General features: G+C 47.9%; 1 protein-coding gene across 1 annotated transcript in view; it reads left to right on the top strand.

The window, feature by feature from the left end:
• The window catches only part of LOC120017866 (probable methyltransferase TARBP1), a 48,794-nt gene that overhangs the window by 11,734 nt on the left and 14,059 nt on the right, over positions 1 to 23,001 (top strand). The window contains exons 12-26 of the mRNA XM_038960828.1: positions 879 to 976; positions 1,277 to 1,429; positions 1,653 to 1,882; positions 3,436 to 3,661; positions 3,995 to 4,183; positions 9,638 to 9,843; positions 9,981 to 10,052; positions 15,202 to 15,322; positions 15,693 to 15,803; positions 15,922 to 16,071; positions 18,411 to 18,497; positions 18,928 to 19,148; positions 19,579 to 19,660; positions 19,867 to 20,038; positions 20,348 to 20,533. Of these exons, the coding sequence (XP_038816756.1) occupies positions 879 to 976; positions 1,277 to 1,429; positions 1,653 to 1,882; positions 3,436 to 3,661; positions 3,995 to 4,183; positions 9,638 to 9,843; positions 9,981 to 10,052; positions 15,202 to 15,322; positions 15,693 to 15,803; positions 15,922 to 16,071; positions 18,411 to 18,497; positions 18,928 to 19,148; positions 19,579 to 19,660; positions 19,867 to 20,038; positions 20,348 to 20,533 (2,304 nt within the window). The remainder of the gene's footprint in view (positions 1 to 878; positions 977 to 1,276; positions 1,430 to 1,652; positions 1,883 to 3,435; positions 3,662 to 3,994; positions 4,184 to 9,637; positions 9,844 to 9,980; positions 10,053 to 15,201; positions 15,323 to 15,692; positions 15,804 to 15,921; positions 16,072 to 18,410; positions 18,498 to 18,927; positions 19,149 to 19,578; positions 19,661 to 19,866; positions 20,039 to 20,347; positions 20,534 to 23,001) is intronic.

Here is a 23,001-nt window from a genome sequence, read left to right as displayed (position 1 = left end):
CTGTACTCTGCTGTACTCTACAGTACTCGACTGTACTGTTCTCTGCTCTACTGTACTCTACTGTATTCTAATGTACTGTACTGTACTCTGCTCTACTGTACTCTACTGTATTCTGCTGTAAACTACTGTGCTCTACTGTACTGTGCTCTACTCTACTGTACTCTGCTGTACTGTACTGTTTTCTGCTCTACTCTACTGTATTCTGCTGTAAACTACTGTGCTCTACTGTACTGTGCTCTACTCTACTGTACTCTGCTGTACTGTACTGTTTTCTGCTCTACTCTACTGTATTCTGCTGTAAACTACTGTGCTCTACTGGACTTTGCTGGACTTTGCTGTGCTCTACTGTACTGTACTCTGCTCTACTGTACTCTACTCTGCTGTACTCTGCTCTACTGTACTCTGCTCTACTGTACTCTACTCTGCTCTACTGTACTCTGCTCTACTGTACTCTGCTGTACTCTGCTCTACTGTACTCTGCTCTACTGTACTCTGCTCTACTGTACTCTGCTCTACTGTACTCTACTCTGCTCTACTGTACTCTGCTCTACTGTACTCTGCTGTACTCTGCTCTACTGTACTCTGCTCTACTGTACTCTGCTCTACTGTACTCTGCTCTACTGTACTCTACTCTGCTCTACTGTACTCTGCTCTACTGTACTCTGCTCTACTGTACTCTACTCTGCTCTACTGTACTGTACTCTACTGTACTCTTCTCGACTCAACTCTTCTCAACTTGACTCAAGTAGTGATCCATAGTAGTGATTCAAATTGATTCTTAGTAATGATCCATATTGATTCATAGCACTGGAAACATGCAAAATAAGATGTCATTCATTGTTTTTTTTAAAAAGTGTTTTGTCTTCTGTCTTATACAGAGGACAGTGTGACGGTCTCCATGGAGACGCTGGTTCTGGGCGTGGTGGAGCCCATTCAGGAGTTCATCCTCCGAAGACTAAGTGGAGAACTACAGGAGGTGAACACACACTCTCACTCATTCACTGTCATTCTCTCACTCACTCACTCACTCTCACTCTCTCTCTCACTGTCACTCTCACTCTCTCTCTCACTGTCACTCTCTCTCGCACTCACTCACTGTCACTCACTCTCTCTCGCTTTCACTCACTCATTCACTCACTGTCACTCACTCTCTCGCTTTCACTCACTCATTCACTCACTGTCACTCACTCTCTCGCACTCAATCTCACATCCTACAACATTGATCATGTACCTGCATTTCTCCTCCGCCTGTGTTTTGTTTGTCTGTCCTCTCCAGCTATGTGATGTAGAGCGTGCTGAGCTCTACCTGTCAGTGCTGAAGGAGGTGGTGCTGATGTACAGTGTGTTAGAGTGGAACCACTCCAAGGTACAGGAGGCCTATTTCCCCAGACTCCTCAGATACGTCCTGAGGACCCTAGAAGCTGACCAGGTACAGTATTACAGGATCGATCTCCTCTCTCTCAGGCTGCTCTCCTTCACTAGTCAGTTCATACATCATTGGATTCATGTGTCAATTTGAATAATGGGACATTTTCTTTAGCAGTTAGACTCTGATTTCAAAAAGACTAGTTGAACTGCTATTTGTCATGACATATTGATATTCATCATGGTTTTCACTATAGAACTGGAAGGGACTTGTGTGTTTCTCTTAGATCCCCTCTGTGGCGGGTCAGGTATCCAGGGCGGTTGCCATGGCGTCGTTGGCCATGACCTGTGAGGTTGCAGTGCTGGGAGTGTTCAACCTCCAATCAGAGACCACGATTCTACTGGTCCATCTGTCTAGCTACTTCTACTCCCCTGCTCCACCCCCAGCCCCTCCTCTCTCTCTGGTCAACTTCAACCAGCGCCTGCTGAAACCTCCAACTGCAGATCCGTCAACAGGGTCAGTACAGAACACTTTGTGTAGTATATAGTACGCATGGTATTGTTTAAATGCAGATGTACTGTATCATCAGGATAATGTGTTGTTGTATATGGGTGGTTCGAGCCCTGAATGCTGATTGGCTGACAGCCGTGGTATATCAAATCGTATACCACGGGTATGACAACATGTATTTTTCCTGCTCTAATTACGTTGGTAACCAGTTTATAATAGCAATAAGGCACCTGGGGGTTTGTGGTATATGGCCAATATACCACGGCAAAGGGCTGTGTCCAGGCTCTCTGTTGCGTCACGCTTAAGAACAGCCCATAGCCGTTGTATATTGGCCATATACCACACCCCCCCGGGCCTTATTGCTTAAGTAAACCACTAGTATAAACACTATATGGCCCTCATTTTTCTGCCAGTCACGGCTCTAAATTGTGACTGTTTTGGTCACATGCTCTTAAATAATTTGCTGTTCAACCTGGAATTGACATGTGGGAGAACCCCTCCCAGAGGTTACAGGTCAAATGGTCAAACGGAGATTGTGTCAAGGATATGCACATCTACTGTGAGCTACTGAAGTATTGGGACAGTAGTTTTGTCTCTGTACTCCAGCACTTTGAAATGATACAATGACGATGAGGTTAAAGTTCAGACTGTCAGCTTTAATTTGAGGGCATTGTCATCCATATCGGGTGAACCGTTTAGAAATTACAGCACTTTTTGTACATAGTCCCCCCTTTTTATGGGACCAAAAGTATTGGGTCAAATTAACTTATGTGTATTAAAGTAGTCACGTTTAGTATTTGGTCCTACATTCCTAGCACACAATGATTACATCAAGCTAGTGACTCTACCAACTTGTTGGATGTATTTGCTGTTTGTTTTGGTTGTGTTTCAGATTATTTGGTGTCCAATAGAAATTCATGGATTTTATTAGGATCTCTTTTAGCCCAAGGGCTTGTCTTCCAAGAGTCCTTAAGAAATGTGAAAAAACATACAGAAATGTTAAAAACAACAATGGCAAAGTACAAACACAACATCCACATTCCTGTTACCTATACATATTACACCACCCAGCCCAACCCTCCTCCACCCACATACCCATTATTTTTTTAAATTTTTTAATGAATTAGCAGGCACTCTTTTCCAAAGTGACTTACAGCAAGCAGTAAGTGCATACATTTTCATATTTGTTATTGTTTTCGTACTGGTCCCCCGTGGGAATAGAAACCACAACCCTGGTGTTGCAAATGCTATGCTCTAGCAACTGAGCCACACAGGACCTGTAACTCATGTGCACATATGAATTTAAATACAACAGAACATATTACAATAACCTCTTAGGCCCAGTCTAGTCGTTTAAGACATCTTAACACAGCTATTTGGCAAGTTAGTTTTTTTTTCTCCCTTCCCTGAAACTAAAAGCTATTTTGCGCAGCTCTAATTTGGGTTTTGGTGGCCTTGGTAATCAAAGGTCCCTAGTAGATGTGTTGTCTGGGAGATAGTAGTAATCAGAGGGCCTTGCCAATATCTCTGAAATATTAAGAGTGTGTCATCTGTCACAGTGTTTCGGAGCAGGGTCCTCTCCTCAAGGACTGGGGCCGTGTGGCAGCTCATTTCATCCGGGACCAGTGGACGTGCCTGGGCTACGGGAGGAGAATAGGCCCACCCGGGCCCCTGGAGCTCCCCAGGGCATCGGGGTCCCTCCAGGCTGCTATAGAGGCTCTGTCTCTGCTACCCAGTGGGCTGGTACTGCCTGTACTGGACTTCATGGCCTCAATGTTGCCACAGGTGAGTCTTAGAATTGACTACAGCTGATATTATCATGTCTACTACCTGGCTGAGACATTTCTTCTCACCCAGCTCTCTACAGGCTTGTCCACACCAATAACCATGTTTAAAGGAATAGTTCACCCAAATTACAAAACAAAATATTTCCTTACCTTGTAAGCAGTCTATGGTTAAAGACCGTGAAATCCAAGCCTTGGTTTTGTTTAACAGCTGATTTTGACTGCAACAGTGTTTCAGTGGTCATGTGGCCAAGTCATTTATGTCCTACTTTATATGGCTTCTGATAAGGCAATATGAAATAGTGAACCTGTATTTCCCCCTCCCCCCCACCAGGTGGCGCTGTCTGAGGAGGCCCTGTGTGTAGAGGCTGTGACTGTCTCCTGGAAGCTGGTGCTGGGACTGAGCAGTAACCCTCATGACTTCTGGCCCACCCTGCAGGGCTTTGTGACCATGGCCTTTCACCACAGCCTGCTGGAGTTAACAGAGGAGCAGGCACCTGGGCTCACTGCTACTCTACAACAGGTAACTAGAGGGAGGCATGGGGTATCAACACCTGGGCTCACTGCTACTCTACAACAGGTAACTAGAGGGAGGCATGGGGTATCAACAGGTAACTAGAGGGAGGCATGGGGTATCAACACCTGGGCTCACTGTTACTCTACAACAGGTAACTAGAGGGAGGCATGGGGTATCAACACCTGGGCTCACTGTTACTCTACAACAGGTAACTAGAGGGAGGCATGGGGTATCAACACCTGGGCTCACTGTTACTCTACAACAGGTAACTAGAGGGAGGCATGGGGTATCAACACCTGGGCTCACTGTTACTCTACAACAGGTAACTAGAGGGAGGCATGGGGTATCAACACCTGGGCTCACTGTTACTCTACAACAGGTAACTAGAGGGAGGCATGGGGTATCAACAGGTAACTAGAGGGAGGCATGGGGTATCAACACCTGGGTTCACTGTTACTCTACAACAGGTAACTAGAGGGAGGCATGGGGTATCAACACCTGGGCTCACTGTTACTCTACAACAGGTAACTAGAGGGAGGCATGGGGTACCAACACCTGGGCTCACTGTTACTCTACAACAGGTAACTAGAGGGAGGCATGGGGTATCAACACCTGGGCTCACTGTTACTCTACAACAGGTAACTAGAGGGAGGCATGGGGTATCAACACCTGGGCTCACTGTTACTCTACAACAGGTAACTAGAGGGAGGCATGGGGTACCAACACCTGGGCTCACTGTTACTCTACAACAGGTAACTAGAGGGAGGCATGGGGTATCAACAGGTAACTAGAGGGAGGCATGGGGTATCAACACCTGGGCTCACTGCTACTCTACAACAGGTAACTAGAGGGAGGCATGGGGTATCAACACCTGGGCTCACTGTTACTCTACAACAGGTAACTAGAGGGAGGCATGGGGTATCAACACCTGGGCTCACTGTTACTCTACAACAGGTAACTAGAGGGAGGCATGGGGTATCAACACCTGGGCTCACTGTTACTCTACAACAGGTAACTAGAGGGAGGCATGGGGTATCAACAGGTAACTAGAGGGAGGCATGGGGTATCAACACCTGGGCTCACTGCTACTCTACAACAGGTAACTAGAGGGAGGCATGGGGTATCAACACCTGGGCTCACTGTTACTCTACAACAGGTAACTAGAGGGAGGCATGGGGTACCAACACCTGGGCTCACTGCTACTCTACAACAGGTAACTAGAGGGAGGCATGGGGTATCAACACCTGGGCTCACTGTTACTCTACAACAGGTAACTAGAGGGAGGCATGGGGTACCAACACCTGGGCTCACTGTTACTCTACAACAGGTAACTAGAGGGAGGCATGGGGTATCAACACCTGGGCTCACTGCTACTCTACAACAGGTAACTAGAGGGAGGCATGGGGTACCAACACCTGGGCTCACTGTTACTCTACAACAGGTAACTAGAGGGAGGCATGGGGTATCAACACCTGGGCTCACTGTTACTCTACAACAGGTAACTAGAGGGAGGCATGGGGTACCAACACCTGGGCTCACTGTTACTCTACAACAGGTAACTAGAGGGAGGCATGGGGTATCAACACCTGGGCTCACTGTTACTCTACAACAGGTAACTAGAGGGAGGCATGGGGTATCAACACCTGGGCTCACTGTTACTCTACAACAGGTAACTAGAGGGAGGCATGGGGTATCAACAGGTAACTAGAGGGAGGCATGGGGTATCAACACCTGGGCTCACTGCTACTCTACAACAGGTAACTAGAGGGAGGCATGGGGTATCAACACCTGGGCTCACTGTTACTCTACAACAGGTAACTAGAGGGAGGCATGGGGTATCAACACCTGGGCTCACTGTTACTCTACAACAGGTAACTAGAGGGAGGCATGGGGTACCAACACCTGGGCTCACTGTTACTCTACAACAGGTAACTAGAGGGAGGCATGGGGTATCAACACCTGGGCTCACTGTTACTCTACAACAGGTAACTAGAGGGAGGCATGGGGTATCAACACCTGGGCTCACTGTTACTCTACAACAGGTAACTAGAGGGAGGCATGGGGTATCAACACCTGGGTTCACTGTTACTCTACAACAGGTAACTAGAGGGAGGCATGGGGTATCAACACCTGGGTTCACTGTTACTCTACAACAGGTAACTAGAGGGAGGCATGGGGTATCAACATCTGGGCTCACTGCTACTCTACAACAGGTAACTAGAGGGAGGCATGGGGTATCAACACCTGGGCTCACTGTTACTCTACAACAGGTAACTAGAGGGAGGCATGGGGTACCAACACCTGGGCTCACTGTTACTCTACAACAGGTAACTAGAGGGAGGCATGGGGTATCAACACCTGGGCTCACTGTTACTCTACAACAGGTAACTAGAGGGAGGCATGGGGTATCAACACCTGGGCTCACTGTTACTCTACAACAGGTAACTAGAGGGAGGCATGGGGTATCAACACCTGGGTTCACTGTTACTCTACAACAGGTAACTAGAGGGAGGCATGGGGTATCAACACCTGGGTTCACTGTTACTCTACAACAGGTAACTAGAGGGAGGCATGGGGTATCAACATCTGGGCTCACTGCTACTCTACAACAGGTAACTAGAGGGAGGCATGGGGTATCAACACCTGGGCTCACTGCTACTCTACAACAGGTAACTAGAGGGAGGCATGGGGTATCAACACCTGGGCTCACTGTTACTCTACAACAGGTAACTAGAGGGAGGCATGGGGTATCAACATCTGGGCTCACTGTTACTCTACAACAGGTAACTAGAGGGAGGCATGGGGTATCAACAGGTAACTAGAGGGAGGCATGGGGTACCAACACCTGGGCTCACTGTTACTCTACAACAGGTAACTAGAGGGAGGCATGGGGTATCAACAGGTAACTAGAGGGAGGCATGGGGTACCAACACCTGGGCTCACTGTTACTCTACAACAGGTAACTAGAGGGAGGCATGGGGTATCAACACCTGGGTTCACTGTTACTCTACAACAGGTAACTAGAGGGAGGCATGGGGTATCAACACCTGGGCTCACTGTTACTCTACAACAGGTAACTAGAGGGAGGCATGGGGTACCAACACCTGGGCTCACTGTTACTCTACAACAGGTAACTAGAGGGAGGCATGGGGTATCAACAGGTAACTAGAGGGAGGCATGGGGTACCAACACCTGGGCTCACTGTTACTCTACAACAGGTAACTAGAGGGAGGCATGGGGTACCAACACCTGGGCTCACTGTTACTCTACAACAGGTAACTAGAGGGAGGCATGGGGTATCAACACCTGGGCTCACTGTTACTCTACAACAGGTAACTAGAGGGAGGCATGGGGTACCAACACCTGGGCTCACTGTTACTCTACAACAGGTAACTAGAGGGAGGCATGGGGTATCAACACCTGGGCTCACTGTTACTCTACAACAGGTAACTAGAGGGAGGCATGGGGTATCAACACCTGGGCTCACTGTTACTCTACAACAGGTAACTAGAGGGAGGCATGGGGTATCAACACCTGGGCTCACTGTTACTCTACAACAGGTAACTAGAGGGAGGCATGGGGTATCAACACCTGGGCTCACTGTTACTCTACAACAGGTAACTAGAGGGAGGCATGGGGTATCAACACCTGGGCTCACTGTTACTCTACAACAGGTAACTAGAGGGAGGCATGGGGTATCAACACCTGGGCTCACTGTTACTCTACAACAGGTAACTAGAGGGAGGCATGGGGTATCAACAGGTAACTAGAGGGAGGCATGGGGTATCAACACCTGGGCTCACTGTTACTCTACAACAGGTAACTAGAGGGAGGCATGGGGTACCAACACCTGGGCTCACTGTTACTCTACAACAGGTAACTAGAGGGAGGCATGGGGTATCAACACCTGGGCTCACTGTTACTCTACAACAGGTAACTAGAGGGAGGCATGGGGTATCAACACCTGGGCTCACTGTTACTCTACAACAGGTAACTAGAGGGAGGCATGGGGTATCAACACCTGGGCTCACTGTTACTCTACAACAGGTAACTAGAGGGAGGCATGGGGTATCAACACCTGGGCTCACTGTTACTCTACAACAGGTAACTAGAGGGAGGCATGGGGTACCAACACCTGGGCTCACTGTTACTCTACAACAGGTAACTAGAGGGAGGCATGGGGTATCAACACCTGGGCTCACTGCTACTCTACAACAGGTAACTAGAGGGAGGCATGGGGTATCAACACCTGGGCTCACTGTTACTCTACAACAGGTAACTAGAGGGAGGCATGGGGTATCAACACCTGGGCTCACTGTTACTCTACAACAGGTAACTAGAGGGAGGCATGGGGTATCAACACCTGGGCTCACTGTTACTCTACAACAGGTAACTAGAGGGAGGCATGGGGTATCAACACCTGGGCTCACTGTTACTCTACAACAGGTAACTAGAGGGAGGCATGGGGTACCAACACCTGGGCTCACTGTTACTCTACAACAGGTAACTAGAGGGAGGCATGGGGTATCAACACCTGGGTTCACTGTTACTCTACAACAGGTAACTAGAGGGAGACATGGGGTATCAACACCTGGGCTCACTGTTACTCTACAACAGGTAACTAGAGGGAGGCATGGGGTATCAACACCTGGGCTCACTGCTACTCTACAACAGGTAACTAGAGGGAGGCATGGGGTATCAACAGGTAACTAGAGGGAGGCATGGGGTATCAACAGGTAACTAGAGGGAGGCATGGGGTATCAACACCTGGGCTCACTGTTACTCTACAACAGGTAACTAGAGGGAGGCATGGGGTATCAACACCTGGGCTCACTGTTACTCTACAACAGGTAACTAGAGGGAGGCATGGGGTATCAACACCTGGGCTCACTGTTACTCTACAACAGGTAACTAGAGGGAGGCATGGGGTATCAACACCTGGGCTCACTGCTACTCTACAACAGGTAACTAGAGGGAGGCATGGGGTATCAACAGGTAACTAGAGGGAGGCATGGGGTATCAACAGGTAACTAGAGGGAGGCATGGGGTATCAACACCTGGGCTCACTGTTACTCTACAACAGGTAACTAGAGGGAGGCATGGGGTACCAACACCTGGGCTGAAAAAGTGGCTTAAGTCGTTCAAATACTTTGAGCTGTTGTCTGAGCCCGCAGATATGCGGACTATTCCATTGGTTCCATTTTGCCAGGCTAGCTCAATCAAGAGCAGCTAAAGTATTTAAAAGAAAATAAATCCTAATTGAACCCAGGTCTGTATGGACAGATCCGTGTTGTGGCAGGCAACGTGCTACATATTCACTACTAGGATAAATGTGGCTTGGCAATTAGTTTCAAGTGTTTAGCGGAACATGTTGTGGTTATTATGAGTATTAAAACACAGCGTTGATGTGGACACAACTGATGTGTAATTAACCCACTACTGACTCCTCTCAATCTCTAGATAGCCGTTGAGTTGATGGAACTCTCCCAGGCCAAGACCGGTGTATTCAACGTTCTGATCCAACACTGCTGCCACACCTGGCTGCCCTCTGACCCAGGAAGTGACGGCGAGAGCCAATCAGATGCCATGTTCTCCAGTGCCCTACTGCACCTTGACATCCTGGCTGAGGCATGTGTGTATGGACCTGTGTTCAGGAGGGACCAAAGGTGGGTGTGGAGTGTGAGAGAATGTGAGTGAGAGAGTGAGATGTGAGCGAGGGACAGAGAATGTGAGAGAGTGTGTTATTGGAGTGGTGGTTGTAGACTGAGGGTCATGTCTGGATAATGGATCGTCTTCTCCATAGGCTGATCCAGGAGGTCCAGGTCTATGTGGAGAGGCTTGGAGAGGAGTGTGCTGCTAACACTGCAGTCCCCAGGTCAGCTGCTGAACTCACTTCATCTACTGTACTATACTGTAGTCTACTGTACTATACTGTAGTCTGCTGTACTGTACTGTAGTCTATTGTACTATACTGTAGTCTACTGTACTGTACTGTAGTCTACTGTACGATACTGTAGTCTACTGTACTATACTGTAGTCTACTGTACTATACTGTAGTCTGCTGTACTGTACTGTAGTCTATTGTACTATACTGTAGTCTACTGTACTGTACTGTAGTCTACTGTACGATACTGTAGTCTACTGTACTATACTGTAGTCTACTGTACTATACTGTAGTCTACTGTACTGTAGTCTACTGTACTATACTGTAGTCTACTGTACTGTACTGTAGTCTACTATACTGTAGTGTACTGTACTGTAGTCTACTGTACTATACTGTAGTCTACTGTACGATACTGTAGTCTACTGTACGATACTGTAGTCTACTGTACTGTAGTCTACTGCACTATACTGTAGTCTACTGTACGATACTGTAGTCTACTGTACTGTAGTCTACTGTTGAGTACTATACTGTAGTCTACTGTACTATACTGTAGTCTACTGTTGAGTACTATACTGTAGTCTACTGTTGAGTACTATACTGTACTGTAGTCTACTGTACTGTAGTCTATTGTACTATACTGCAGTCTACTGTACTGTAGTCTACTGTACTGTAGTCTACTGTACTATACTATACTGTAGTCTACTGTACTGTACTGTAGTCTACTATACTGTAGTGTACTGTACTGTAGTCTACTGTACTATACTGTAGTCTACTGTACTATACTGTAGTCTACTGTACTGTAGTCTACTGTACTGTAGTCTACTGTACTATACTGTACTGTAGTCTACTGTAATGTACTGTACTATAGTCTACTGTACTGTTCTGTAGTCTACTGTACTGTACTATACACAGTCTACTGTACTGTAGTCTACTCTCCTGTACTATATGTAGTCTACTGTACTCTACTGTACACAGTGCACTGTAGTCTACTGTACTGTAGAGTATTGTAGTCTACTGTACTATACTGTACTATACTGTAGTCTACTGTCCTGTACTATACTGTACTGTTCTGTCGTCTACTGTTCTGTAGTCTACTGTTCTGTCGTCTACTCTACTGTTCTGTAGTCTACTGTTCTGTCGTCTACTGTTCTGTAGTCTACTGTTCTGTAGTCTACTGTTCTGTCGTCTACTGTTCTGTCGTCTACTGTTCTGTCGTCTACTGTTCTGTCGTCTACTGTTCTGTCGTCTACTGTTCTGTCGTTTACTGTTCTGTCGTCTACTGTTCTGTCGTCTACTCTACTGTTCTGTCGTCTACTGTTCTGTCGTCTACTGTTCTGTCGTCTACTCTACTGTTCTGTAGTCTACTGTTCTGTCGTCTACTGTTCTGTCGTCTTCTCTACTGTTCTGTCGTCCACTGTTCTGTCGTCTACTGTTCTGTCGTCTACTCTACTGTTCTGTCGTCTACTGTTCTGTCGTCTACTCTACTGTTCTGTCGTCTACTCTACTGTTCTGTCGTCTACTCTACTGTTCTGTCGTCTACTGTTCTGTCGTCTACTGTACTGTTCTGTCGTCTACTGTACTGTTCTGTCGTCTACTGTCGTCTACTGTTCTGTCGTCTACTGTACTGTTCTGTCGTCTACTCTACTGTTCTGTCGTCTACTGTTCTGTCGTCTACTCTACTGTTCTGTCGTCTACTGTCGTCTACTGTTCTGTCGTCTACTCTACTGTTCTGTCGTCTACTGTACTGTTCTGTCGTCTACTGTCGTCTACTGTTCTGTCGTCTACTCTACTGTTCTGTCATCTACTGTTCTGTCGTCTACTGTTCTGTCGTCTACTCTACTGTTCTGTCGTCTACTGTTCTGTCGTCTACTGTTCTGTCGTCTACTCTACTGTTCTGTCGTCTACTGTAATAATCGGTCATAATCGGTCGACCTCTAATACACAGTCAACTGTACTGTAGTCTACTGTCCTGTACTCTACTGTACACAGTGCACTGTAGTCTACTGTACTATACTGTAGTCTACTCTACTGTACTATACTGTAGTCTACTGTACAATAGTTTACTATACTGTAGTCTACTGTACTATACTGTCGTGGTCCTCTGGAGCTCAGTTGGTAGAGCATGGGGCTTGCGATGCCAGGATAGTGGGTTTGATTCCCGGGACCACCCATACATAAAATGTATGCACCCTTGACTGTACGTTGCTTTGGATAAAGGTGTCTGTTAAATGGTATATATTAGTATTATTTATTACTGTAGTGGGACTGGAACCTATAACCTAACCCCTCACTGTAGTGGGATTGGAACATATCACCTGACACCTCACTGTAGTGGGATTGGAACATTCACCTGACCCCTCACTGTAGTGGGACTAGAACCTATAACCTAACCCCTCACTGTAGTGGGACTAGAACCCCATAACCTAACCCCTCACTGTAGTGGGATTGGAACATATCACCTGACCCCTCACTGTAGTGGGATTGGAACATATCACCTAACCCCTCACTGTAGTGGGACTGGAACATATAACCTAACCCCTCACTGTAGTGGAACTAGAACCCCATAACCTAACCCCTCACTGTAGTGGGACTGGAACATATCACCTGACACCTCACTGTAGTGGGATTGGAACATATCACCTGACCCCTCACTGTAGTGGGACTAGAACCTATAACCTAACCCCTCACTGTAGTGGGACTAGAACCCCATAACCTAACCCCTCACTGTAGTGGGATTGGAACATATCACCTGACCCCTCACTGTAGTGGGATTGGAACATATCACCTAACCCCTCACTGTAGTGGGACTGGAACATATAACCTAACCCCTCACTGTAGTGGAACTAGAACCCCATAACCTAACCCCTCACTGTAGTGGGATTGGAACATATCACCTGACCCCTCACTGTAGTGGGATTGGAACATATCACCTAACCCCTCACTGTAGTGGGACTGGAACATATAACCTAACCCCTCACTGTAGTGGAACTAGAACCCCATAACCTAACCCCTCACTGTAGTGGGACTGGAACATATCACCTGACCCCTCACTGTAGTGGGACTGGAACCTATAACCTGACCCCTCACTGTAGTGGGACTGGAACATATTACCTGACCCCTCACTGTAGTGGTACTGGAACATATTACCTGACCTCTCACTGTAGTCGGACTGGAACATATTACCTGACCCCTCACTGTAGTGGGACTGGAACATACACTGCTCAAAAAAATAAAGGGAACACTTAAACAACACAATGTAACTCCAAGTCAATCACACTTCTGTGAAATCAAACTGTCCACTTAGGAAGCAACACTGATTGACAATAAATTTCACATGCTGTTGTGCAAATGGAATAGACAAAAGGTGGAAATTATAGGCAATTAGCAAGACACCCCCAATAAAGGAATGGTTCTGCAGGTGGTGACCACAGACCACTTCTCAGTTCCTATGCTTCCTGGCTGATGTTTTGGTCACTTTTGAATGCTGGCGGTGCTTTCACTCTAGTGGTAGCATGAGACGGAGTCTACAACCCACACAAGTGGCTCAGGTAGTGCAGCTCATCCAGGATGGCACATCAATGCGAGCTGTGGCAAAAAGGTTTGCTGTGTCTGTCAGCGTAGTGTCCAGAGCATGGAGGCGCTACCAGGAGACAGGCCAGTACATCAGGAGACGTGGAGGAGGCCGTAGGAGGGCAACAACCCAGCAGCAGGACCGCTACCTCCGCCTTTGTGCAAGGAGGTGCACTGCCAGAGCCCTGCAAAATGACCTCCAGCAGGCCACAAATGTGCATGTGTCTGCTCAAACGGTCAGAAACAGACTCCATGAGGGTGGTATGAGGGCCCGACGTCCACAGGTGGGAGTTGTGCTTACAGCCCAACACCGTGCAGGACGTTTGGCATTTGCCAGAGAACACCAAGATTGGCAAATTCGCCACTGGCGCCCTGTGCTCTTCACAGATGAAAGCAGGTTCACACTGAGCACATGAGCACGTGACAGACGTGGCAGAGTCTGGAGATGCCGTGGAGAACGTTCTGCTGCCTGCAACATCCTCCAGCATGACCGGTTTGGCGGTGGGTCAGTCATGGTGTGGGGTGGCATTTCTTTGTGGGGCCGCACAGCCCTCCATGTGCTCGCCAGAGGTAGCCTGACTGCCATTAGGTACCGAGATGAGATCCTCAGACCCCTTGTGAGACCATATGCTGACACATGCACATTTGTGGCCTGCTGGAGGTCATTTTGCAGGGCTCTGGCAGTGCACCTCCTTGCACAAAGGCGGAGGTAGCGGTCCTGCTGCTGGGTTGTTGCCCTCCTACGGCCTCCTCCACGTCTCCTGATGTACTGGCCTGTCTCCTGGTAGCGCCTCCATGCTCTGGACACTACGCTGACAGACACAGCAAACCTTTTTGCCACAGCTCGCATTGATGTGCCATCCTGGATGAGCTGCACTACCTGAGCCACTTGTGTGGGTTGTAGACTCCGTCTCATGCTACCACTAGAGTGAAAGCACCGCCAGCATTCAAAAGTGACCAAAACATCAGCCAGGAAGCATAGGAACTGAGAAGTGGTCTGTGGTCACCACCTGCAGAACCATTCCTTTATTGGGGGTGTCTTGCTAATTGCCTATAATTTCCACCTTTTGTCTATTCCATTTGCACAACAGCATTTGAAATTTATTGTCAATCAGTGTTGCTTCCTAAGTGGACAGTTTGATTTCACAGAAGTGTGATTGACTTGGAGTTACATTGTGTTGTTTAAGTGTTCCCTTTATTTTTTTGAGCAGTGTATTACCTGACCCCTGACTGTAGTGGGACTGGAACATATTACCTGACCCCTCACTGTAGTGGGACTGGAACATATTACCTGACCCCTGACTGTAGTGGGACTGGAACATATTACCTGACCCCTCACTGTAGTGGGACTGGAACATATTACCTGACCCCTCACTGTAGTGGGACTGGAACATATTACCTGACCCCTCACTGTAGTGGGACTGGAACATATTACCTGACCCCTCACTGTAGTGGGACTGGAACATATTACCTGACCCCTCACTGTAGTGGGACTGGAACATATTAGCCCTAGTCCCTATTTCTCTGCAGAGATCCATTTATCTCTAAGCTTTCTGTTTCTCTCTGGCAGTGATAACCGGGATGACCAGTTCCCACGTGTGTGTGTCGTGGCGTTCCTCAGCCGCCTCCAGCCCTCTAATCAGCTGCATGAGAGACTGATGGAAGAACTGGTTCTCCGCTTGCTGAAAAAGGTAAGACCAGGGCTCTTCCTCAATTAGTCTTTCCTCGCGTCCTCTCTCCTTACCTCCTTCTCAAAGCGCATTAGAGGAGAACATCCTAGGTTCCTCCTCTCAGATCTTATCCTCCAATTCATTTTGAGGAGGAGGTGACCAGAGAGGACGGTAGGAATCAAGGAAAGACTGATACAGCTGGAGATTTGGCTTGTTTATAGTCCATGATGTCTACTCATTCAGTGTGTGTGTTCATAGCATCACACACATGAATCCAGTTCATACTGCAGTAATATATTAAAGACCACTGTCCATCTCCCTGAGCTCCAACACAGTAGTTATTAGTTCATGTGTAGTTTTCAAGACAGGCCTAAGTCTTTTTCTCTTTCAGGATGAGGCCATATCGAAGTCAAAACAGCGTTACTATAGCAACTCCCTGCAGCATCGTGTCAAGAACAGGGTGTGGCAGACACTACTGATGCTGCTGCCCAAACTGAGAGGGGTGAGACACACACACACACACACACACACACACACACACACACACACACACACACACACACACACACACACACACACCTGAATGAACCCTCTATAACCCTGTGTTTGTGTTCATCCAGGAGTTTGTAGGTACCGTTCTGGGTCGTGTGTTTGAGGCAGGTTTCGTCAGTAACCAGGCCTCAGTCAAGTACCTGATAGAGTGGGAGATGGTTCTAATCCTAGTCCAGTATCCTGAACACATAGACCGTCTCTGGACCTGCTTCAGTGTGGTGAGTGGGAGATGGTTCTAATCCTAGTCCAGTACCCTGAATACAGACTGACTCTGGACCTGCTTCAGTGTGGTGAGTGGCAGATGGTTCTAATCCTAGTCCAGTACCCTGAATACAGACTGACTCTGGACCTGCTTCTGTGTGGTGAGTGGCAGATGGTTCTAATCCTAGTCCAGTATCCTGAACACATAGACTGACTCTGGGCCTGCTTCTGTGTGGTGAGTGGCAGATGGTTCTAATCCTAGTCCAGTACCCTGAATACAGACTGACTCTGGACCTGCTTCAGGGTGGTGAGTGGCAGATGGTTCTAATCCTAGTCCAGTATCCTGAACACATAGACTGACTCTGGGCCTGCTTCTGTGTGGTGAGTGGCAGATGGTTCTAATCCTAGTCCAGTACCCTGAATACATAGACCGTCTCTGGACCTGCTTCAGTGTGGTGAGTGGGAGATGGTTCTAATCCTAGTCCAGTACCCTGAATACAGACTGACTCTGGACCTGCTTCTGTGTGGTGAGTGGCAGATGGTTCTAATCCTAGTCCAGTATCCTGAACACATAGACTGACTCTGGGCCTGCTTCTGTGTGGTGAGTGGCAGATGGTTCTAATCCTAGTCCAGTACCCTGAATACAGACTGACTCTGGACCTGCTTCTGTGTGGTGAGTGGCAGATGGTTCTAATCCTAGTCCACTACCCTGAATACAGACTGACTCTGGACCTGCTTCAGGGTGGTGAGTGGCAGATGGTTCTAATCCTAGTCCAGTACCCTGAATACAGACTGACTCTGGACCTGCTTCTGTGTGGTGAGTGGCAGATGGTTCTAATCCTAGTCCAGTACCCTGAATACAGACTGACTCTGGACCTGCTTCAGGGTGGTGAGTGGCAGATGGTTCTAATCCTAGTCCAGTATCCTGAACACATAGACTGACTCTGGGCCTGCTTCTGTGTGGTGAGTGGCAGATGGTTCTAATCCTAGTCCAGTACCCTGAATACATAGACCGTCTCTGGACCTGCTTCAGTGTGGTGAGTGGGAGATGGTTCTAATCCTAGTCCAGTACCCTGAATACAGACTGACTCTGGACCTGCTTCTGTGTGGTGAGTGGCAGATGGTTCTAATCCTAGTCCAGTATCCTGAACACATAGACTGACTCTGGGCCTGCTTCTGTGTGGTGAGTGGCAGATGGTTCTAATCCTAGTCCAGTACCCTGAATACAGACTGACTCTGGACCTGCTTCTGTGTGGTGAGTGGCAGATGGTTCTAATCCTAGTCCACTACCCTGAATACAGACTGACTCTGGACCTGCTTCAGGGTGGTGAGTGGCAGATGGTTCTAATCCTAGTCCAGTACCCTGAATACAGACTGACTCTGGACCTGCTTCTGTGTGGTGAGTGGCAGATGGTTCTAATCCTAGTCCAGTACCCTGAATACAGACTGACTCTGGACCTGCTTCAGGGTGGTGAGTGGCAGATGGTTCTAATCCTAGTCCAGTATCCTGAACACATAGACTGACTCTGGGCCTGCTTCTGTGTGGTGAGTGGCAGATGGTTCTAATCCTAGTCCAGTACCCTGAATACATAGACCGTCTCTGGACCTGCTTCAGTGTGGTGAGTGGGAGATGGTTCTAATCCTAGTCCAGTACCCTGAATACAGACTGACTCTGGACCTGCTTCTGTGTGGTGAGTGGCAGATGGTTCTAATCCTAGTCCACTACCCTGAATACAGACTGACTCTGGACCTGCTTCAGGGTGGTGAGTGGCAGATGGTTCTAATCCTAGTCCAGTACCCTGAATACAGACTGACTCTGGACCTGCTTCTGTGTGGTGAGTGGCAGATGGTTCTAATCCTAGTCCAGTACCCTGAATACAGACTGACTCTGGACCTGCTTCAGGGTGGTGAGTGGCAGATGGTTCTAATCCTAGTCCAGTACCCTGAATACAGACTGACTCTGGACCTGCTTCTGTGTGGTAGATGGTTCTAATCCTAGTCCAGTATCCTGAACACAATCTGACTCTGGGCCTACTTCAGTGTGGTGAGTGGCAGATGGTTCTAATCCTAGTCCAGTACCCTGAACACATTCTGACACATTCTGCCTGCTTCAGGGTGATGAGTGCTTACCCTTTTCGGATGTGTATGTGACCACTGCGGGAATTGAACCTTCAACCTTGGTGTTGCTAGTGCCATGCTCTTACCCACTGTGCCACACAATACCACAAAAACTGGCATCTATTGTATTGTCACTGAATGAAAACTGGCGTCTATTTTCACTGGCTTAAAGAACTTGTAATAGTCAATATTGATCTATAGCCAATGTGTCTAATTGATGTGATTTGTGTCTGAACAGGATCAAGAGAAGACCAAGACCAGTGTCTGTACCTTCCTGTCTGTGTTGGTCCACCTCAACATCATCATGCCTCAACTCAAGGAGAAGGTAAGATCCACATGTCACCATCATGAAGTAAAACCTTCAAAGCACAGGGGACTCTTCCTCCTCTCCTGAGCCCCTCTCCTCCTCCTCTGTGTCCCTCCCCATCAGGTAGTACAGTGGCTTAAGGCCATGGACACGATCCTCCAGTTGTGTTTCAGTGTGTTTCAGCCATAACTTCAGTGTTCACACTTCTCTCCCTTCTCTCTGTTCTCTCTCTCTCCGTCTTTCTCTCTCTGTCTCTCTGTACCCCCCCCCCCCCCCCCCCCCCCCCCCCCCCACACACACCAGGCAGTACAGTGGCGTAAGGCCCTGGATGTTATTCTCCAGTGGTGTTTCAGCCATAACTTCACACTTCTCCCCCTTCTCTCTGTTCTCTCTCCGTCTCTCTCTATATCTCTCTGTCTCTCTGTACCCCCCCACACCCCCCCACCAGGCGGTACAGTGGCGTAAGGCCCTGGATGTTATTCTCCAGTGGTGTTTCAGCCATAACTTCAGTGTCCGTCTGTACGCCCTGCTGGCCCTGAAGAGGGTGTGGAGTCTGGAGGGGGCGAGGGCCGAGGCCGAGGAGGGGGCCGGGGGGGAGGATGGGCTCGGGGGGCTGGCCACCGTCGTTAAGGCCTGTCTGCACCAGGCTGAGGCTATGCAGAGTACTGGGTGAGTGAGTTACATATGAACTAGGCCGCAGGAATCACATTCTAAAATTAATTCTGTACACTATTCATAACATGTATATACGCGCATGACTGTAAATCGCTTTGGATTAAAGTGACTGCTAAATGGCTTTGGATTAAGGTGTCTTCTAAGTTTTTTTTATTAAACTAGGCAATTCAGTTAAGAACAAATTCTTATTTTCAATGACGGCCTAGGAACAGTGGGTTAACTGCCTTGTTCAGGAGCAGAACGACACATTTTTACCTTGTCAGCTCGGGGATTCGATCTAGCTACCTTTCGGTTACTAGTCCAACGCTCTAACCATTAGGCCGGGGTAGGCCGTCATTGTAAATAAGAATTTGTTCTTAACTGACTTGCCTAGTTAAATAAATACATTATTGGACTCATATAACTACTGTATATCTCTGTACAGAAATGCCAATAAGAACTGGACCAGGATTCAGGACCACTTCTTCTTTGGTGTCTTTCATCCTGTTAGAGACTATAGTGTGGAAGTAAGACACTGCAACCATTGTGTTGTTGATTGATTGTGTGAATTTGAATTATCAAATGTTTTTGTATGTGAATCTTTTAAAATCTCTTGATTCATTGTAATTTTACCTAATTGCTTAGGGTCTCTAAAAAGGAATGAACTGAGTGGTGATTGAGGAGAGACGACGTGTGTAAACTGTCCTTTTTCCTCCCGTCTCTCCCATGCCAGACCATATTCTACACATTCCCCAGCCTATCAGAGGTGTTTGAGGACGAGTGGATTCCGCCCTGGAAGTTTGAGAAGTTGGTGGACTTCTCCCAGAATGCATCTCTCCCGTTGAGGAACCCTGTCCCTGACCTGAGCCAGATTCAGCCTGGAGACTGGATCCAGCAGGATAAAGGTACATTCCCCCTGAGGGGATAAATGAAGCTGTATTGACCTGAAAAAGGTAACACCACTAGATGGCAGCAGAGACTGTACCCAACAGACAGCTACTCTGGTTAAAGTGGAGATCACAGTTATTCAACTATTGGGCTGAAGTACTGCTGGTTCTCCTTTCTACCTGGTAGTTAAATGATCAATTCATGAAATTGATTGGCCAAGTCCCTGATTTTCTAATGAAGGAATGAGAACCAGAAGTGTTCTGGCCCTCCAGGACTTCAGTTTAAAAGCCCTGGTGTAGATGCCTCAGTGTGTTGTTGTTTGTTAGGGGATCAGGATGGTGAGGAGCGCTGGGCCGAGGTCCAGAAGAAGATGACCCCCTGGAGGTTGGGGATCCAGGAACAGGAGCCAGAGCTGGGTCTGGTGCCCCAGCAGAGAGCAGCACGCCTGGGCAAGCTGCACAGTGCCCTCCTGGTGGTTGCCTCGCTCATAGACAAGCCCACCAACCTGGGAGGTTAGTTATTTATTTTCTATTTAACCTCTATTTATACAGGTAAGTCAATGCTGAACAACTTGGTACAGGATGAATGTTTTAACCATCATCTGCTGATCTCTCTGGGTTCTATGTGTAACGGAGGTAGAATGATGAACCATGTTCACATGATGAGTAACCTTGCTTGAGACCTGAAGACTTGCGTTAGCTCCCCAGGCTCGAGCTCAAGGAGCTAACACAGTTATGTAGTGTGCAGGAGACCCTGGTTTGAATCCAGTCGGTCACATATGAACCCACAGCCATTTCTATCCAGCTATATTGTATTGCATTGTATTCTATTATTTTCCATTAGCTACCCAATATACTTGGTGTTGCTAAGCGTTGCCATGCAAACAGAGAGCAGCAGGCAGAGCTACATAAACCAATCAGTCCTAATCAGAGTTTGTCTAAGGACCACTAGGACTGCATCATAACAGACTCATTTTATGTTCTCCACTGGGCTGCTGTATTGCTGCGCTGCCTGTTATCTCAGTTTATGTAAGCCTTACGTTGATGTAAATGAGTTTATACAGGAGAAGACCTATTTTATGAACCAATATTGACATTTTTTATTTATTTAGCCTTTATTTAACTAGGCAAGTCAGTTAAGAAGAAATTCTTATTTTCAATGACGGCCTAGGAACAGTGGGTTAACTGCCTTGTTCAGGGGCAAAACGACAGATTTTTACCTTGTCAGCTCGGGGATTTGATCTTGCACCCTTTCGGTTACTAGTCCAACACTCTAACCACTAGGCTACCTGCCGCCCAGCTATGTCCAAATAGCACCCTATTCCCTATGTAGCGCACTACTTTTGACCAGAGCCCTGTTTTCCCTGGTCAAAGGTAGTACACTATATAGGGAACAGGGTGCCCACATATAGGGCACAGACACGATGATATAAAAGAGGAGGGTGATACTTGGACTGTAAATGTTTATTAATTTATCCACAGAAGGAGCAAGAAAACATGGGAGGATAAGTGTTTGTTCTGTCTAGCCCTGACTGTCCCCTGCCTCTTGTCCAGGCTGTTTAGCCTAGGATACAACCTCCCCAGATGTCTGATCCAGGCTGTTTAGCCTAGGATACAACCTCCCCAGATGTCTGGTCCAGGCTGTTTGGTCTAGGATACAACCTCCCCATATGTCTGGTCCAGGCTGTTTGGTCTAGGATACAACCTCCCCAGATGTCTGGTCCAGGCTGTTTGGTCTAGGATACAACCTCCCCAGATGTCTGGTCCAGGCTGTTTGGTCTAGGATACAACCTCCCCAGATGTCTGGTCCAGGCTGTTTGGTCTAGGATACAACCTCCCCAGATGTCTGGTCCAGGCTGTTTGGTCTAGGATACAACCTCCCCAGATGTCTGGTCCAGGCTGTTTGGTCTAGGATACAACCTCCCCAGATGTCTGGTCCAGGCTGTTTGGTCTAGGATACAACCTCCCCAGATGTCTTGTCCAGGCTGTTTGGTCTAGGATACAACCTCCCCAGATGTCTGGGCTGTTTGGTCTAGGATACAACCTCCCCAGATGTCTGGTCCAGGCTGTTTGGCCTAGGATACAACCTCCCCAAATGTCTTGTCCAGGCTGTTTGGTCTAGGATACAACCTCCCCAGATGTCTGGTCCAGGCTGTTTGGTCTAGGATACAACATCCCCAGATGTCTTGTCCAGGCTGTTTGGCCTAGGATACAACCTCCCCAAATGTCTTGTCCAGGCTGTTTGGTCTAGGATACAACCTCCCCATATGTCTGGTCTAGGATACAACCCCCCCAGATGTCCAGGCTGTTTGGTCTAGGATACAACCTCCCCAGATGTCTTGTCCAGGCTGTTTGGTCCAGGATACAACCTCCCCAGATGTCTGGGCTGTTTGGTCTAGGATACAACCTCCCCAGATGTCTGGTCCAGGCTGTTTGGTCTAGGATACAACCTCCCCAAATGTCTGGTCCAGGCTGTTTGGCCTAGGATACAACCTCCCCAAATGTCTTGTCCAGGCTGTTTGGTCTAGGATACAACCTCCCCATATGTCTGGTCCAGGCTGTTTGGTCTAGGATACAACCTCCCCATATGTCTGGTCCAGGATACAACCTCCCCAGATGTCTGGTCCAGGCTGTTTGGTCTAGGATACAACCTCCCCAGATGTCTGGTCCAGGCTGTTTGGTCTAGGATACAACCTCCCCAGATGTCCAGGCTGTTTGGTCTAGGATACAACCTCCCCAGATGTCTTGTCCAGGCTGTTTGGTCTAGGATACAACCTCCCCAGATGTCTGGTCCAGGCTGTTTGGTCTAGGATACAACCTCCCCAGATGTCTGGTCCAGGCTGTTTGGTCTAGGATACAACATCCCCAGATGTCTTGTCCAGGCTGTTTGGCCTAGGATACAACCTCCCCAAATGTCTTGTCCAGGCTGTTTGGTCTAGGATACAACCTCCCCATATGTCTGGTCTAGGATACAACCTCCC

The sequence above is a fragment of the Salvelinus namaycush genome, chromosome 22 (assembly GCF_016432855.1).
Source record: "Salvelinus namaycush isolate Seneca chromosome 22, SaNama_1.0, whole genome shotgun sequence".
In the NCBI taxonomy this organism is placed as follows: Eukaryota; Metazoa; Chordata; class Actinopteri; order Salmoniformes; family Salmonidae; genus Salvelinus; species Salvelinus namaycush.
This window is presented reverse-complemented; position numbering and strand designations above follow the sequence as displayed.